The 18,205-nt window shown below is 46.2% G+C and overlaps 6 protein-coding genes across 6 annotated transcripts; 2 read left to right on the forward strand and 4 right to left on the reverse strand.

Annotated features, from left to right (window-relative positions):
- Window positions 1-628: 628 nt before the first annotated feature.
- Window positions 629-5,290, reverse strand: CCR75_002515 (uncharacterized protein; the record flags this gene model as incomplete). Its single annotated transcript, XM_067960612.1, has 1 exon — window positions 629-5,290. The coding sequence occupies one exon, from the start codon at window positions 5,288-5,290 to the stop codon at window positions 629-631; it is 4,662 nt and encodes a 1,553-aa protein (XP_067822219.1).
- A 43-nt stretch (window positions 5,291-5,333) lies between these two features.
- On the reverse strand, window positions 5,334-7,930 carry CCR75_002516 (uncharacterized protein; the record flags this gene model as incomplete). The annotated part of the gene is made up of 2 exons (XM_067960613.1): window positions 5,334-5,393; window positions 5,735-7,930. 2 exons carry the CDS (start codon window positions 7,928-7,930, stop codon window positions 5,334-5,336), a joined length of 2,256 nt encoding a protein of 751 aa, XP_067822218.1.
- Window positions 7,931-8,926: 996 nt separating this feature from the next.
- Window positions 8,927-15,897, reverse strand: CCR75_002517 (uncharacterized protein; the record flags this gene model as incomplete). The annotated part of the gene is made up of 5 exons (XM_067960614.1): window positions 8,927-14,681; window positions 14,747-14,928; window positions 14,991-15,186; window positions 15,492-15,652; window positions 15,823-15,897. 5 exons carry the CDS (start codon window positions 15,895-15,897, stop codon window positions 8,927-8,929), a joined length of 6,369 nt encoding a protein of 2,122 aa, XP_067822217.1.
- Window positions 15,898-16,096: 199 nt separating this feature from the next.
- CCR75_002518 (uncharacterized protein) lies at window positions 16,097-16,276 on the reverse strand (the record flags this gene model as incomplete). The annotated part of the gene is made up of 1 exon (XM_067960615.1): window positions 16,097-16,276. The coding sequence occupies one exon, from the start codon at window positions 16,274-16,276 to the stop codon at window positions 16,097-16,099; it is 180 nt and encodes a 59-aa protein (XP_067822212.1).
- A 62-nt stretch (window positions 16,277-16,338) lies between these two features.
- CCR75_002519 (uncharacterized protein) lies at window positions 16,339-16,910 on the forward strand (the record flags this gene model as incomplete). The annotated part of the gene is made up of 2 exons (XM_067960616.1): window positions 16,339-16,467; window positions 16,629-16,910. 2 exons carry the CDS (start codon window positions 16,339-16,341, stop codon window positions 16,908-16,910), a joined length of 411 nt encoding a protein of 136 aa, XP_067822211.1.
- Window positions 16,911-16,918: 8 nt separating this feature from the next.
- On the forward strand, window positions 16,919-18,175 carry CCR75_002520 (uncharacterized protein; the record flags this gene model as incomplete). Its single annotated transcript, XM_067960617.1, has 4 exons — window positions 16,919-17,109; window positions 17,171-17,266; window positions 17,306-17,918; window positions 18,170-18,175. The coding sequence occupies 4 exons, from the start codon at window positions 16,919-16,921 to the stop codon at window positions 18,173-18,175; spliced, it is 906 nt and encodes a 301-aa protein (XP_067821382.1).
- Window positions 18,176-18,205: the final 30 nt, after the last annotated feature.

The following is an 18,205-nucleotide window of genomic DNA, read 5'->3' on the forward strand; positions in this document are numbered from 1 at the left end:
TCCTCTTAATTAGTTGCTATCGTCCAGCTTTTGGCCCATTGGGTGTATATGGCGTAATCTTGACCGCGGCTTGAACCAAAAATTTGAATATGAACAGACTCTCCGATACCTTTGGGACTCTGGGTATCGTTGAGCACAGATAAGCCCAGGGCTAGAATTAAAATCAGTCTTATAAAGTAGAAGAATTATCAGATTAAAAGGATAAATTGTAGAATATCTTCGCCAAAGTCGAGTAGTTATAGGTTGTGTTGTTTTTGATGAATATACGACTGACTTTCAAGTGATAGTCGTTACAACAACGGCCTAAATTTGTCTTTTTCTGCCAACTTTATCATTCGAATTTGAGATGAAAGCAAACGCGAATAGTGGCTTTGTCCATAATAAACGCTTTTCAGAATACACGAAGCATACTACGTCAACTTCCTTTTTCTAGCAAAAAAAAAGAAAGAATTTGATCGAGAAAGTGAGGTGGTCTTGTAATTATTACCTCGTCCTCTTGTAATGTATGCAAGTATTAAACCTCTCTCCAACACATATAATTTTCAAGTCATGAATAGCATAAACACTTTCCTCTTATCGACTCTCCTTCTCCACGATAATAGACAAGAAAATCTACGTCGTCTATGACTTACAATCGTACCGACTGCGTCTCGGCAAGTAAATCAGCGTCCGGGTATTGTTGCGACTGCAAAAACGAGACCGATCGCGGTTGTCCTTGTGGATAACTAATTTGCCCCTGCCGCAAATCTTCCAAATGTTCAGCTTCAAACTCGGCTTCAAAGTCAAAGGTCGACGACATTCGGGATGTCAAGCGACGACGATCAATTGATAAATCGACCGGCGCAGCAGCTTCAAAACTTTCGTTGGCACTTAATCCAGTACTCGTGCCATAGCGTACTTCTCGAGAATGATTTCGATCTTCTTCACTGTCCAATCGTCGAAAACTAAAGGGATCCGTTTTGCTGTCTCCAAGACCAGAACGACTCCTGTCCTTCCCCATGACACCACCAAAGCCAAATTGCGAGGCATTGGCGCGTGCTTGTGATGCAGCCCCGCCACTTGGAGGACCACTAATTGTCGAGTAACTCGCTCCCGAGTGACCAAAGTTAATTTGACTCGCGCCGACGCCAGCGGATCGATTCATGGCCGACGTTTGCGCAATGCGCGTCTGTTGCTTCCGTCCTTCATCGACAATAAATGTATCCATGGCTTCTCTGACTTCGGGTTCGGATTCTCGAATTGATCGTTGGTATTTCTTTTCAGCTTTTGTCTGAATGGCCCCTAATTTCGTGCTTGCACAATACAAAAACAGAATAATCGTGAGCAGAATACAACCGCCAGAGAGAAGAAAATTTGCCAATGCAAATGACGGTTTGATATAGTATACACCAAGCTGGATCAAGTAGTAGACAGAGAGCGAGATAGTCCAGTAAAAGGGTCGACGAGAGGCTGGGAACATTTCGAGTGCTGCGAGCCACGTGACACTCACGAGGCTTAAGCCTGCAGAAATGTACAATAAGCACAGCATTGTCTGCAGTAAGCTTCCGTCTGCTCGGGAAACGGCGCCAATGACGCCACAAGTAAAAGCCATTAACGCCACAAACGGTAAAAATTCCTTTAAAATTGTTTTTCGACGCACATTGTCAACAAGAAAACTGCCAAACGCCAATCCCGTGGCAATACACAATGCAAAATACACTTGCCAATAATTATTGGCACTTTGAGAATCATTTGCATTCATTTGCAGTGGCCGGCGCACAATAATTGTCTGGGACATCAATAGTCCAAACAAGCTTTGCAAGGCAATTACCAACGAGAAGCGAAACAATAAATGATTTTCACGTGTTTTTTGCGCCAATTCTGCCTTGATAAGCTCCATTTCCGGGGTTACATTTACGCGACGACGTAAACGCGTGAGTACGGAACGTGCTGCGTCTTCGCGTTTGTGGGCCAAAAGCCACACGGGACTTTCTGGTACAAACCACACAATCCCAAAGAAGGCCACAATAAGCGCGGGTTGGACAAAAAGGGGCTGAAGTCGCCACATATTTGTCGGAGCATTTGCCCAATTTTCAGTCATGGTAGTGGCATTCGTATTAGCCATCAAAAGCGAATGAATCATCCATCCAATCATCGAGCCCATGAGAAAAATCGTCACACTTTTACCACGCCATCCTTTTGTACAAATTTCAAAACTCCAGAGCAAATAATTCATCGCCATTATGGCAGCACCCATTGCAGCCAATCCACATGCCAGAATAATAATTGATGTCCGAGCAATAAAATTTAACCCCACGGAAATCATAATTAAACTACTGCCAAGCACCATATTCCCCCGTCGACCCAGCACTCGACCAATCCCAAGCGACAAAAAGACAGCGACAATACTCATGCTTGCACAAGTCATTGAAAGGTATCCCTTTTCCATATATTTGAGCATTTCCGACCCATTATTCGGCAACTTCGTCGTGATGAAATAATAAAACGAGCGGTTGATAAAATTGTCACTCGTACTATTAATATACCCGAGCGTATAGACAAATGACGTCGTAAAGCCATGAACAAATCCTCCCAATACACCCAGCAATAACACCAACGACGCTGCTACTTCCGAGCCGGAACTCAATGCACGTGAAAACCCACCATTATACATGGCTCGAGTCTGCAAAATCCGCATAAATGGTAACAACGAGAGTAAAAACAACGGCACAATCAAAAAGAGACCGACAATCATATCCATGAGAAAGCCCAATGTGATCACGGGACTCCACATGGCCACTTGAAATCCAAACACGCCATGGAATGCCAACGCATATTGCACAATCGCATTAAAGCCTAAAAACATCGATACGGAAAACGTAAAGCACTTGTGGACCGACCAGCTTCCAATGACGCCAATAACTAATGGTACCAACAAGATGCCACCAATTACTGCCACCATATACACCAATCCTTGAAACGACAAGGATTTTCGCTTCCACTGTTGTAACGAGCATTGATTCATGCGATTGCCAAGCCACAAGACACACCACGTACTTCCGATCGCGGCAAATAACAAGGCAAACCATGCAAGGGAGAATTCCGTTTTAAATACATAATACATGGCCAACGGATGTCGCAATTCTCGCAAACAATACGTCAATCGTCCCATGCCTCCAAGTGGGAGCATTAAATCCACATCCGATTGCCACCATTCGTCCCAAGTATCTTTCGATTGCACGGGTGTCGTCCCAACTTCTTTCTCTTCATGTTCGTCACAAGATCGTGACCGCATCATCCACGCAAACCAATGCGCGATATCGAGCTTGGATTTCTGCAACACCAATCCGTCCGTGTTAAATACAAACGGAGCCATTAACCAACACGCGCCAAGGAACAACACTGCAAACGATGCAATCCCATAGCTCTGGGATTTTTCACTATACGCAGCCAACGACGTGATATTCGCAGGAATTTGGTCCGGCGTAAGGTCACAATCAAAGTCCGCCGTAGCACAATACGCTTCCAACGCTCCCGATCCAATATCAAACGAACCGTAGATGCCATAGAGCACCATGATTCCAATCAATTCCACTGCTTTTCGAAAGTGCGACACAGCATATTCTTTAAAGAAATTCACCATGGGATCGCGAGTAATGGAGAAACCACGTCCGGTACCACGATACTTGGATCCACCACGAATCAACGCAACGTCATAGAAATGCGCCTTCGTGCCCGTAAGAAACACGTAAAAGACAATACCTAGCGTTGTGACGAGCTCGACGACTTTAAAACACGCTTGTTGAAAGCCAAATTCGACAAACAGTGTCGCAAATAATGGCAAGGTCGTCAACATACCGAATTGCAGTAAATATTGCGTAGTCATGACACTCGCGAGGGAATTGAGACTGTCTGTCGTCATAATCGCTGCCATTTCCACTTCCGAGTGCGTCGCGACGTACAATTTGCAGTACGCATAGACGTAGACGCAAAAGACTGTCAAAGCATTACAAATGTAAAAGCCAAAGTGGCCATAAAACATGGAATTTAAGCGAGCAAAATCCAAGGAATTCGTCAATCGATGACCTTCTCGACTTAAACAACTTTCAGCACAGCCGTTCGACAATTTCGCTTCAAACGCATTGATTTGACTCAACGTCACGTCGCGTCCTTTGCCACACTGCATAAACTCGACGTGTGTAACGAGTCCTCCTCGAAGTGTGACGTTATAACCACTAAACACATCTTCCGACAAATTAATGCCTTTGCTTGCTTTCGACACGCCCCCACACGTGACGACAAAAGACTTTTCAAACACATCCGGATGGCCATAGTGCATGCGCGATCGAAGAGGTTTCGCCAAAACCCGTTGCGTGAGCGTCACAAACACAAGCTCCTGAAGCGTCATGAACCGTGCTAACGACGACGCGCGGCCAGTAAACACGTGCTCTTTCATGCCCAAGACCGTCACGTCTTCGCCTGTACTCGTCGCGGTAGCTAAGAAATTTGGCATTTTCAAACACTCTTCAAGGTAATGTTCTTGATTCATATCAATCGTCTGTAGATACTCCCCACGCGTAAATGGAAGCGCCACGTTTTGGTTCTCGGGCTTGCCTTCACCCAAGATGGGATTACCAGGCAATTCATACCGATACACTTCGACAATCTCGCCATGCTCGGCTTTCACAAGAACACAATCAAATCGATTCACTTCTTCCCCATCGACTTGTTCCGTGATCGAATCGACAAAACTTACGCGCCAGCTTGGAAATTTCTTCATCAAGTAATCAATGTCGGCTGCGCGGGGATCATTATTTGCCACTTGTTTCGAGTAGATTTGACAGCCGGTAATGTATGAAAACTTGAGTGCCGAAATGCGATTCATTTCCTCCAATTTCTCGTCCAAACTCATGTCCTGGAGTGAATAGACTTCAAGCCATCGCAGCAATCGAATCGCATCTTCATACAACATCATGCCATGCACAGTTCGAGCAAGGGTTTGACCACGCATGGATGCCCAAAGACGCACTTCTTGCGCATTAATCTCCAACGCTTCCTCCAACGATCCCGCCCCCATGCGTTCGAGAAAATTACTCCATTCTTCCGCATGAAACGTGATGAGATACTTCATAATGGTTAATTCCGTCCATCCTTTGGCTTTTTGTTTCTTTTCAAGCTCGGCAAAGAGCGGATTCGAATGCACCGGATTATTCAATTCCTCTAATGTAAACAAGACGGTTTCGGAATAATACGGCGTCATGACCGAGAACGACGGCATGGCTTCTAAGGATTTGACTCGTGGCATGTCCATGGCTAACGAATGCAAAAAGAAACCCATGCGACGTTTCGCATCTTCACATCGCGGCAAGGAATTTGCCACGTCCAATCGAAGTAAGAAAAATAATCGCGTACAGCTTGAAATGAACTCTTCCGGTGCAAATCGAGGCAATGGAATCGACGAATCGTCACGTGGGTGGACAGCAATTAAACCCGTTTCAGACAACGCATCGGCTTTGTAAAGAAACACAAGTTGTTCAATTTGAAACTTTAAATCCGTAGTGGTTTGTAAAAACCGACAACGATGCAATTTTTGAGCAACCGCGTCATCGTGAAGCATAAGTTCGACCGTAAGCGCAATGACACGAAGACGTTCAATCACTTGCGCGACTTGAACGTGCAATTCCAGACGCAAATCTTCGGGAATAGCATGAAAATCCTCAATGGACGCAATGTCTTCGGGCATGTCTAAAATAACGGCTAAAAGTTCGACAATATTATCAGCCAGTTGCGGCAAATAGCTCAAATCCAAGAGCGTCGCTACATCTGGAGACGAATAAATGTACTCAATAATACTCCAAGCATCTTGTTCTTCGTCTTCTTTTAAGAGTAAGGAGAAAATGGATCGAATCAAGTCCATACCGTTTTTCATTCCTTCCAAGGCATCGGCGGTAGCAATGTGTTTCACAAGCGTCATAGTATTCCACTTGTGTGTTTTCGCTCTCGAAGCAATCTCAACAGCTCGAGCTAATTTGCCAGCAAGCAAAAAAATCGGGTCTTCCACGTGTTCCCCTTTATTCAGAATACGGTATTGCAAAATGACTGTTTCACGGTCATCCAGCAGATCATTCAGGCGAAAATTATCGACAATCTGGTTCCAAATAATAGCAAATCGAAGAGTTACGACATCGAAATGTCGTAACTCATTTGAATCAGGTGGCAATTGCGCGGATGAGAGAGGAATTAAAGTCGGCGTCTTGGTACGAAGGGACACGACACGATCGTCAAAGAGCTTGGGTGCCGCAGCCATGCCAAGTTTCAATTGCGCTAGCCCCATATAATGTCCTAAGTGCATTCGTTTGCCCATAATTAACCCCACAATCGATTGGTACAAGATGAACCAAATTTGCGTGTCGTACATGAATACTACCAAAATTGGAGCCCAGAGTGCCAAAATGAACAATATATTGCGACGCGATTGCAACACGCCATCGTCGTCGACCTCAATGCCATAAATTTCAATCGAAGGGGCCATGAGAGGACGAATCATTAATTGCATGGTAAATAGAAATTTACCAATAAAGATGCCACTCCAAGAACTCGCATATTGCACGTAATTCGCCCATGGTTGACGCGTATTTCGTCCAACGTATTGTCGGCTTGTGCCATCCAACGCACTTAATAGTCGAAAGCCCCAGAGCGCACGGGGTACAAACGCTCGTAAACAAGCGACAAAGAGCACCGGAATGCAATAGATCGCTGTATAGAGTAATCCCATGGATAAATACGACCCAGCCGTCCCTCCTCCTGGCAATAAAGGACTCCAATTGCCAAAAAGAGCTCCTTCATCCGGTGAAAAGGCGACTGCTAGAAACAGTGCAAAGAACAGGAAATGCCAAAACAAACGGCAATACACCCCCAACGCCATCCAAAAGTTCTTGTACAAACGCACACCGTGGAGCCAAATTTGCATCACCGCTTTCATTGCAAGCAATCCACTTACGCTTAGAAAAATCGTATAAAACGCATGGGCTCGAATTTTATTCTGACGTGCTTGAAAAATCCGAAAGAAAAACCCCAGACCTCCTTCTTCATTGCCTTCCGCCATGTACGAGACATATGTAATCACAACCATGACGTGAAAACTAATAAAGAGAAAAAACCAGAGCCGAAAGAATGCCAATAATGGATTAAACACGCTTCGTTTTTCTTTAAATGTCTTGGGATCTTGTACGGCCACGACTTGTGCTACGGTCATTTCATCACACTCAAAACAATGCGTGGTCCAGAAAAATTCATTCACATCGTCGTAATTAGTCGTGTCTTGGTGGTCAAATGGACGTTGGCCTTTCGGAGCCGTTGCCACGCGCATTTGGGCGATAACGAGGTACATGGGACGCACAATTTCCGTGAGGTAATAGCCTTCGTAGACGGTAGGGAGCGTGTCGAGCAACTCGAGTTTTGCAGCCATGTTGTGATAGAGAAAACAAATGCACTCGGGCATGAATCGAAGGTTCCCGGCCTCGCCCCATAATAAAAGAAACAACGCCACTTCTTTTTCCATGCGTAAGAGATTGCCTTTTTCAGGAAGCGAACACCGCGGACTTGCACGTAAGAATTTGCACCACGCGACGTAGTTGCGAAAGAATTTGCCATGCACACGGGCAAGAGCCGTGTGCGTGATATAATCAACACTCTCGGCAGCCCCTGGTGGCGCCTCGGAGCGTACGCGCATTTGATAATTCGTGATCCAGCACCCGAGATTCTCCTTTTGATTCGCAACACTGCTGTGCTGGAAGCCAAATTTGCTCTGTAACAGCTCAAAGGGCCCGCTCGCCGTGGCGTGAAAGCTCTCGAGGCGATGCAGTGCCTGTTCACGGTCAACGTCAATGTAGTTGCTTTCAGCTTGCCGCCGCATGGGCGTGCGCGCACGTCCATCGGATCGAGAAGCCATTGACAACGCACAAGTCGTGATATCAAGAGGCTTCTATTCAAGGGGGAGAGACTGGAACGGAAAATGGGTAAATGAAAAAGATAATGGAAAAAAAAAAACACTCGGTGGAAGATGCCGGGATTTTTTAGGGGAAGAAATGGCTAACTGACCAATGGTAAACGGCAGTCGGGTGAAAAAAGATATTTGAAAAATCCACTGTCGCACAGGGTATTTGTGAGGAGAATAGGGCGAAGTATTTTTTACTCGTTCTCGTGAATAACCTCGTTGTGCAAAAACAATGGGTCGAATGTCTCAAATATTCACCGCGATGATACAGATATAATTGGCCTTGATGCCAACTTCAGTGTACACGATGAAAAAAATATGTTCTAGAGATCAGTGAGAAATAGCTTTTGCCTTTAGCGCTCGAGCATCAAGGGTTTGACGCAATTGCAATATGTAGAGGCATCGCCGTATACTGAATTGGACGCTAATTTGAGCAAGGAATGGTGTCACGCTTTTCGTCAAATTAGAATTGTGACTCATAATGTCCGAGAGACGACTTGAAAGGGTAATGTAGTAGATATAGCTCATAAGGCGGACCAAATTCCATCTGACTCGTCATAAAACGGCCAACCCGCACGCTCGAGCGAAGGTCAATTTAACCACTTTTGTCTTCGAGTTGTCACGCGCGCAGATTCACTTATCAACCCACCGTACCGTCTGTCGGTCAGTTTTCTAATAAAATCCCCTCAGTTTTATACAACTTTACATGATTGGCTAATTTTCAAGCTAAATTCCATAATCTTCTGCTTTTCCTATGAGTATGGTCAAACAAATGGCATTGCTATTTTTTAATTCAGTAAAACTAACGATACATGTCCTAACTTTTTTATAAATTAACAAAACACGTAATTCTTATACCAAATTAAAGTGGGCCACACAACTTCATAAACAACACGTAAAAGTTCTATTCGTACTGACTACTTCACAGGTTACTTCAGAAACCACACCACCTCACGTCACTGAATCCTTCATTTCTTCCATCACTGTCGCACCACCGTCACTCCTCGCACTGCTGCCACCACCTTGATGCTGCTGGCGCGCCTGAACTTGCGCAAGAAAATGGCGACGAATATCTGCACAACGAGGGACTTTACAAGACGCATACTCCTTTGAGCACTGCCGAGCATGGGCGGAAAGAAGACCAATAATGCGTTTGCACAAGACGCATGGGCCAGCCAGTCGCTGCTCACAGATCGCTCCATGCTGGAGCATGGCTTGCATGCGATTACAGTTGAAAAACGTACAATTCATGACTGCACAGCTACTGGCATGCTCGAGCTGAAGTAATAACTGCGGATCAATGTTGTGAATTCGTCGCTTCTTACTACCATCCGTATCCACTGACGTTCCATAACTTGCTGAAGTAGCAGTACTACTTAAGGAGTCGGACGCTACAACCTCCCTCTTCACAGCTGGAGCCACGTCCACGGATGCAACTGGAGAACTCTGCTGTAGCTTGCGCTTTCGCGTGCCACCAGATTTTTGTGTCTGAAACTGTTTCGCACGCTTAAGATCCACCGTGCCGGTTTCGCGCTTGATCGCTCGCATGCCTGCTGCACCTCCAGCTTTTGATACGATACCCTTGACTTTCGTGCTCACCGTTTCGTTCGATACTTCATTGCCTGGACGTGGAATCGACACTACTTTAAACAAGTGCAGCTGATGTTCGTGTTTCGTTTTGCCGTGACAAACATCACAGAGATTAAAGACCGGACAGATTGAACAATTCCAGCGATTTCCTTGTAACAAGGTCGTTTTGCAACTTGAACAACTAAAGGTAAATCCTGTCGTGCCTTGATTAAACAAATGGTACAGCACCATCATTGACGAATGCTTTGCTCGTCGAATTTGATCAAATTGGCAGTGATTGTTCTGACAATACAGCAAAAACGCTTCACGTGTATCGAAAATCTCACACGGCATAATCACATCGTCCAGATCGTCGCCAATTACACGCTTTACCTGCTTTCGTCCACTTTTTAGTGCAGTCGCATGAAGCGCTTCGGTCGCGACAGCTCCATCCGTTTTCATGCCTTCCTCTGTCATTGCTTGGTCTTTGCTCGTCACCTCATCGCTTTGCTCCTCAACCTTCTCTGGGTCTACAAACGTTAACACGGCTTCAAATTTAATCTCTTGAAAATCAAACTCGGCAAGCTCAGCGGCCGCAGCTTTTTCATTCAATGGAAGAAGACGCTCACTCCATTCCTTGGCACGCTTGGCACACACACTTGATACCTCGACACGATGCCACAATTGCGTCTTGCTCATTTCATAGCACTTTTGACAATAAAAGTAGTGATAATGACGTGGCGGCGACGTCCGTACACTCGACGACGTAGTGCGTGACTTTTTCGCCGCTTCTAATAAATGCACAACCGAAGCAGGAGGCGCGAGGGTCTTGAGCTCCCAATATCCTTCTTGAACGATCGGCACGGCACACTTGTGGCACTTGGGGTACAAGTCGACCACGAAAAAGTCATCTTTTTGTGGCTCAAGAATGCCTTTCAGCTTTTGCATGAGAGGATCGTTATTCAACACGTTCTTCGAGTTACTCGTCGAGCGAGCCGACTTGTCTCCTTTCTTTGAACGCGCTTTAGACGCACTGCTTCGCGTCACCGATGGCTCCGTCGTCGTACTGGAGTTACTTCGCTTACTTTTGCTTTTAACATTTGGCGTCATCGCTTCAGTCCGTGGCAGTGCCGTCGTGTCATCAAATGCACCACCTTCGACGCCATTCTGTTCATTACTTTCGTCGCTTGGCGACGGAGACTGAGACGTTGGGGCTTTCAAGTCAAGAGGCATCGCCTTCATCCCTCCAGCCTCAGCTCCGTCATTCGCACCGCCAATTTTGTTTCGATTATTCTGGTCTTTCTCTTCCAACTGCTTGCTCAGATCTTCCGCCAGTCGTGGCCAGTAATCCCCTTCAAAGTACGGAAGTTCATGTGCCGCCTTCTTCTTCATATAATACTCAGCATAAAGATTTGAAATGTTCGCCACAAGTCCGTCGTGTTTGGCCTGTTCGAGTAGTTTCTGGTACCACTGACGCAATCGCGCCGACTTTGGAATCTTTTGATTCTCTGGTTTACAGAAAAATATATAATCGTCGCCTTTTAAAGGTGGACACGACCAGATATGACACGTATGAAAGCCCCGATTCTTGCAATCTTCGAGAAAACCCAGCATCACCTGTTGATGCATTAAAGTGCGCAGCTTTTTCGGTTGAAAATAATTCACTGAATCCAAGTACGAGACGTACACACGACCAGCATTTGGCGCTAATGCGTCTGGACCGTATTCTTGCACATATAACGTAAAGATGAGCACATCGACGCCATCCAATTCTTGAAACACACAAATGCATCGGGACCGATACGTTAGCTGCAACGACAAGGCCGAAGCTGCAGCTTTCTTGTCAGCAACCGAAGACGATCGCGGTCGCTTTAATGATTTTGAAGACCCTTCGTTTTTCTTTAACTCTTGATACTTTGATGTCAATAATTTGCCCATTCGCGGCTTCACTTGGACTTGTTTATCAATACTCAGTACTTCACGAATCGTAATTCCATTCTGTGTATCCGACGTCGATTCTTTAATACCGTTCGAAAAGCCAATACTGTCGCTATTGCCCATGCTACCCATGCGCACGGCCTCATCCTGACCTGCCTTCTCAATCGCTTCTGACACTCGAATCTCAATAAGCTTTGCCATCCGTGTAATCGGTAGTCGTCGAGCTTTTAGTCCATTGTCTAACGATGGCTTTACTCCAGCGGCTCGCTGCTTTTTCACGCAAATAGGACACACAAATGGCTCTTGCTCGCCTGAAATCGCATGGTTTCGTTCATTAAACAGCGCACAAATCTGATGATACCATAATTTACACGAATCGCATTCAACCCACGGTTCCTCAGCAACCTCGCTATTTTTTCGCTTTACCAGTGACGCCTTTTTTAAGACACCATCAAATGGAAGAGCGCCAAACGAAGGAGCGACTTCTGTCGCAGCGCTTGACAATTGGGGCAAAAGCGTCATGTCAATTGGACCATCTTTCATCTGCTTGTAACAACTCGAACACCAATGATGCTCTCCGCGCGGATCACTATAATAGTGCGTATGTCGTCGAATACGACCAGCACATGGACCACTACAGAAAAGCATGCACGGCGCAAACTTAAACGAGTCGCCGCCACACAATTGGCACATCTCTTCCCGCCGCTGTTCACAGCGTTTGAACAATTGCTTCTCCAATTGATGTTTAAACGCTGCCAACGACTTATTAAAGGACGCCAGCAATTGCTTCGCGGCAATATTAAACTTGTTCGTGCTGCTATTGTACGCAATACAATTTTCAAACACCAATCGAACATCGCCCGCAAATGCTTCAACGCTATTGTAATGCTCATTCTCGAGCCGTTTCTTAATTGTACCAAGATCCATTGGACACTTGATAATATCAAAGTAGTCGGGAATGTTCCACTGCACGGGGTCCACGGGATTATTAAACGTCCATCCATACTCGCTATCCATGAGTTTTTGCAGCAGTGGCATCAATCGATTCTTGAGCTCCGTGATGGAAATGTGGCCACAGAAATTGAACCGAAGTGACCGAATGTGTTCATCCAATTGTCCTGCAGTCATCGAGTCGATAAATGAAATGTCTTGATGGGGGGAAACATGGCAATCGCCATGCAATTCCGTATGTGTACCACGAACAACTAGCCCATTGTGATTAGCAGACTCGATAGTTCCGGAACTCGTCATGCTTCCAGAGGACGGCCACGACAGCGCAGCTGCTGCTGCCGCGGCAGCTTTCGCTTGAGCCCGAGCTTTTGCAATTTTTGCCTGCTCCTTCCTCCGCAATTTCTTTTCTTTTTCCGTCTGTAGCTTTACAGGCTTCTTCTTCGTTTCATCCAGCGTAGAAGAATCCTTTGTCGCAGTCGCGTTTGCCAAAGGCATAATACTCACCGGTATGCCACCTTCCACCTTGACACTTGAAACAAGTCCATTTCCAGCCACATTCTGTCTCGCGAGTGAAACGCTCGATGGCACCGCACTAATCGTATTCATAATCTTTATTAATGAACGCACAGCATCGGGAGATTGACTAGCTTCCAATTGAAACTGACTTGGATTCCCTCGACACGAGTCCACTACTTTAATCGCCTTCCGCACGGGGCCACAGACTTCACAAATCATCTTGTTGCATTGCTTAAAGTGCGATAGCACGTAGCGCGACGAAATACAGTGATCCGTTCGACACTGACGCTGATGGCATTCACAAATGTGTTTCCACAAGAGCTTCATGCCAGCACAATACGGAAGGACGCATGGCAGCGCGGTGCACGTGCTGGCATGACGAAGCATACACAGTCGCTCCTGTTGCCGACGAAGCACTAATTGCTGCTCGGTTTCGTTCATTGGAGGACGAATAGCACTGCAAACGTCACACTGCAAATTGCGACACTTGCGAAAGTGCGACAAAAGCTGTCGCGTCGACTTGCAACCAAGGGTAGTACACTGAGCATTGGCACATCGCGACACGTGCGAAAGCAGTGCTTTTGTGCGATTGCAATACTCAATTGAACATTCTCCAATTGCACACGTTCGTGCGTGCTTGAGCTGAATTAGCCGCCGTTTTAATTCTTCTCGCTTCTGAGCAATCGAGACTTCGCTCATTTGCGCTGTTCTATTCGAAGCCGTTGGCGTTGTTGGCATGCCATTCGATGATCCACTTCCAGACGCTTGCACTTGTGTCGTACTGAGATTCCCATTGAGTTGTTGAAGCTGCTGAAGCTGTTGCATCCGTCGTAGCTGCTGGATTTGCTGCATTTGCTGAATTTGCTGAAGATGAGATCCGGTCAAGTTCATGCCGTGATACATTGAAGGCGCCATTCCTCCCGACGAGGTAGCTGCGGAAGACGCGACACTTGCACCAATATCCGGCGGCATACTCAATGGAACGCCATTTAATGAAGCACTTCCAGTACTCCCACCGACCGTCGGGGACGAATTGGTTGGCGTCAAATTCATAAAGTTTGCGGTACTAGCTGCGGTTCCCGTAGGCGTCGACACAGCTTGAAATTCGACTTCCATCATGGATAACGGCTGATCACTCAAGCCATTCGCCATTTCATTCGCTTCTCGCTCCAATTCATCGAGAATGGAGCTCCCAGCTGTGGCACCTCCAGTTGTAGACGAGCAAGTACTCGTGACTGAACTCGTATTTTCAGCGGCGATGGATGCTGACGTCTTGCCTGCCATTTGAGACATATTGACAGGCATCTGCAAGGGCTGGCTGATAGATATTTGTTGATTCATAGCTGCCGATGCGCCAGGGTATGGAACAGCTTGAAAATTCGCGCGTTGGTTGTGCAACGCAGCAGCCATTTGTTGCTGTTGTTGTCGCTGAAGAAGCGCAAGTTGTCGCTGTTGCAACAATTGTGCATGCGCTTGTTGCTGGGCTGTATCCGACGATCCGCTAGACGATTGAAGCTGCTGCTGTTGGAGTCTTGCTTGGTGCTGCTGCATTTGCCGCCTTCGAGAGTTATCCAACGCCTGCTGGAGGCGAGCTTTTAATGTCTGGACATTGCTATACTCTTGTTTCGACGGAGCCCCCATGTACAAAGTATGTTCCAGTCTCCTGGCAATCTCTCGTGGATTATAATTCGCAGACGTTGGCCGGTTTGCACTCTTCATAATTAGTGTCAAGCTACAGCATAGTCCACAATCGCTTTAGTATTAGCCTAAAGTTTTAATACAAACTCAAAGACGTACATGATCCGTGCGATTTGCTGTCTTGCGCTTCGATCCGTCTCTTTGTTTCGCCAATCTTCCATAGCTCCCAAACTTGAGCCCAACATTCCATTCAAAGCACTCGTTACGGGCCCATTTATTGTTGCAGCGCTTGAGTCACTCGAATGGCTACTTGAAGCAACCGAAGAAGTTGTGTGGATGCTCTGTATCATTTAAAGTAAATCAGACTCGAAGATTCGGAAAGTACTGAGGAGGAAACACGTACAGTGGTATTCGAAGATTCTCCTACTGTCGTCTTAGGAGCATACTGAGAGACTGGAGGCATGGATTGCTGGGGAACGGACATAAGCAATTGTATACTTTGCAACTTGTTTGCCAGTGCTCGTGCTTTTAGTATCAAAAGGGTTGAAGTTGAGTCCAAGCTGAAGACGTCTCGTCGACGACTTGCCTTGAGGCCTCGGCTCTAATACACAAAAATGAAAGTAAAAAATGCTTCAGTTAGTCTCTCAAAAGCATGATCAATATAAATTCTCGACCAAGCGAGCGAAAGGTGAAGCTTTGAGCCTTCCTCGGCAGGTCAAAATAAATTACCGCGTCAGTGGTAATTTATTTCGACCAACCTCATCGGGTCCCTGCTAGACACCACCTTAACGCGCAAGAAATTGCCACAAAAGCTTTTTATAGCTTAAATGACAAGATCATTGTGCTTGAACGACTGGGAGGTCGAGGCAAGCGTGCCCCCTTTGGTAATTTACGGATTTCGTACCTCAAGTTTGCGGTGGCCAGAAAGGTAAATAGGACACCGGAGTCGTACAAGACAGATATAATGCCGTGTAAATGATAAAATACCAAGTTGCAAAAGATTTTATTCGCGGCAAGTAGCACTTTGACGGCGAACGTGGCCGACTCTTGTGAAGGCGGACGAGACTTAAGCTTAGAGAATTGTCAAGTAAGGCTTTACCTTTTCGTGTGGTGCACACTTTTAGGTGGTGAACGTAACATTGGTATGACACACCATAGTCAGTTCGTCTTAAAGGAAAAGGTGCAACTGCGGCTGTCGACACTTGGATGGTAGGCCACGATTACGATCCGCCTACAGTGGCGGTGCTTCCATAGCTCAGGCCCGTGATGCGAACGTCAGGTGCCACAACTTCTGCTAAGCCTGAATTCATGCAGGAAGCTTGAATAAATATTAATCGGGTCATGGAGTTGATGCCACCACTCGCCTCCTGTCGATGATCAATTCGCTAGCAAGTCGAAAGCATTTCTTCTGACATGTTGTGATTGTCTCTCCTTCTTCGTTGGGCGTTTATTCGATTAATTTCGCGAACTGACTTGGCCAATTTGTCTCATGTTAGTCCTTCGCTCAATTTATCGAGCAGAGAAGCGCTCTTTTCGACGAGCAAATGCATCATCATCTTGATAGCATCGCTGCATAGCAACTTCTAAATACTCGATCATATGTCCTCGCGTATACTTGATCCCGCTCCTAGCAACGTTGACGGCTCCACCTAGTGTAACCAGTATTTTTAAACACACATGTTTTATCATTTTTCTGTAACCTTCTTGCAACATTACATTTTCATTTCTATTCCCGTAAACACTCACAAAATATGGTCGCGAAGGTGCGCATCGTAAGTGATCACGCGAAGGGCACGTCCGAGAAGGTTCCAGGAAACCGTGGCCGACGCATTGAGACGCAAATCAATCAGGCTGTAGGCGATCTCGTTCTGTGTGTCTCGGTATGCGCTGCCGTATTGCTGCCGAATCTCTGGAGCTCGCATTGTCACAAATGCTTTGTGACAGACGAGCGGCTCAGACGTTGCGGTCGCTGCCATACGGCTTCTTACTGTGCGACGGCGCTTGATAGTTTCAATATTGTTTTGCTGGATCTGAGTTTAAGAAGTTGCTGGTAGGCTCCACGGCGTGTCAACAGGAAGACTGGACACCGGATCATCGCATTGAATGCAAGCAATTGGTGCAATTAAAGCACCTTGGTCTGCGAAGCGATCAGGTTGCCGATGTGTTGCTATTAGGACGCGTTTTGCGACGTCCCAATCGTGCAGGACTGCATGCCTCTGAGCTCGTATGGTATCAGGAAGACATGGACGATCAAGAGCTTCTCCTGCTGGCGGTGCTGGCACAGAAAATTAAACTAGTCGATGGTAAAGAGAGCTTCCACTAATGTAATGAATGTCGTTAATGAAAGACAATGTACTCCTTTGCCTAGATTCATTTGCAATGGAGAAAACGGTGCGAATGCTTAGCCGCTTTCGCAACAATAATTTTGCCATTTGTGACGAGTTGCTATTGCCACTTGGCGCGGGTTGTTTTCCATTGGGGGCTATGATTAATCATAGCTGTGACCCGAATTGCGCTGTGACGTACGTCAGCTAATAGTTGGTAAAGTACTGGAGACTGACCGCGTGAATGTGAACTGCATAGATTCGTGCCAAAGACACTAAACATGGAGTTTCGAGCGATGCGTTCTATTCTATCGGGCGAGGAGGTTACACAGTCTTACGGTAGTCTTGATGAACTGTAAAGACTTGTTGCTTACTGCTAACATAAGGTCCGGAGATTAATCGTAGTCGACGTAGCGCTCCCACGTCGAGAAAGGCATCAGCGTCTGCAACACAAGTATCATTTTACGTGTGCATGCTTTCGGTGCTTGCAGCCACTTGAAGAACGAGAGAGCCTTGACGCAAACCTTGATGCTGATGTGAATGGAGTTGTCCAAGAGAAGTGGACAGAGGACCGTCGATACGAAGTGGAGCTAGCGCTTGCGGAAGCGAATGCTGTCACAAGTGCGGTTCCAAGTGAGACGGAAGTGGCAGTCCATCAAGAGCTTTGCATTGCGGCGCTGCAAAGACTAGCACAAGTGCAAAGTACGTTGCTTCATGATCACAGCATTGCACGGTTGCAGACGCTATCGGCACTTTTTAGCGCTGAAATGGACCGAGGAAGCGTGAAAGAGGCGATTGGATATGGAGAAGGGATGTTAGAGTTTTATCGACGTGTTTATAATTTGAATCATCCGATGACGGGACTTCATTTGTTTACACTGGGAGATCTGTATCGTCAACTAGCTCAAGTAGGAATCACATTAGAGCAAAGCAGAATGAAATCATGGGAGTATTTCGCCGAGGCGCGGCGTATTTTGCGAATCACGCATGGCAAACAGCACCGTCTTGTGGCATTGCTTGCCAATAGATTGACGAGTGAGGTGGTTTAAATGTGTATTTCACGTGCTAGGAGAGCTAAATTGTCTTGAAACCTGAGCCAAGGGTATCGGAGAGTCTGTTCAAATTCAAATTTTTGGTTCAAGCCGCGGTCAAGATTGCGCCATATACATTCAATGGGCCAAATGCTGGACGATAGCAACTAATTTAGAGGATCCGACTGCTGACAAATCGAAATGCCTGCCAATGTTTTTATTTTAAGCATTAAAAATCATATTACTGTATCTTATAAACAATG

Source organism: Bremia lactucae, linkage group LG2, assembly GCF_004359215.1.
Source record: "Bremia lactucae strain SF5 linkage group LG2, whole genome shotgun sequence".
Classification (NCBI taxonomy): Eukaryota; Oomycota; class Peronosporomycetes; order Peronosporales; family Peronosporaceae; genus Bremia; species Bremia lactucae.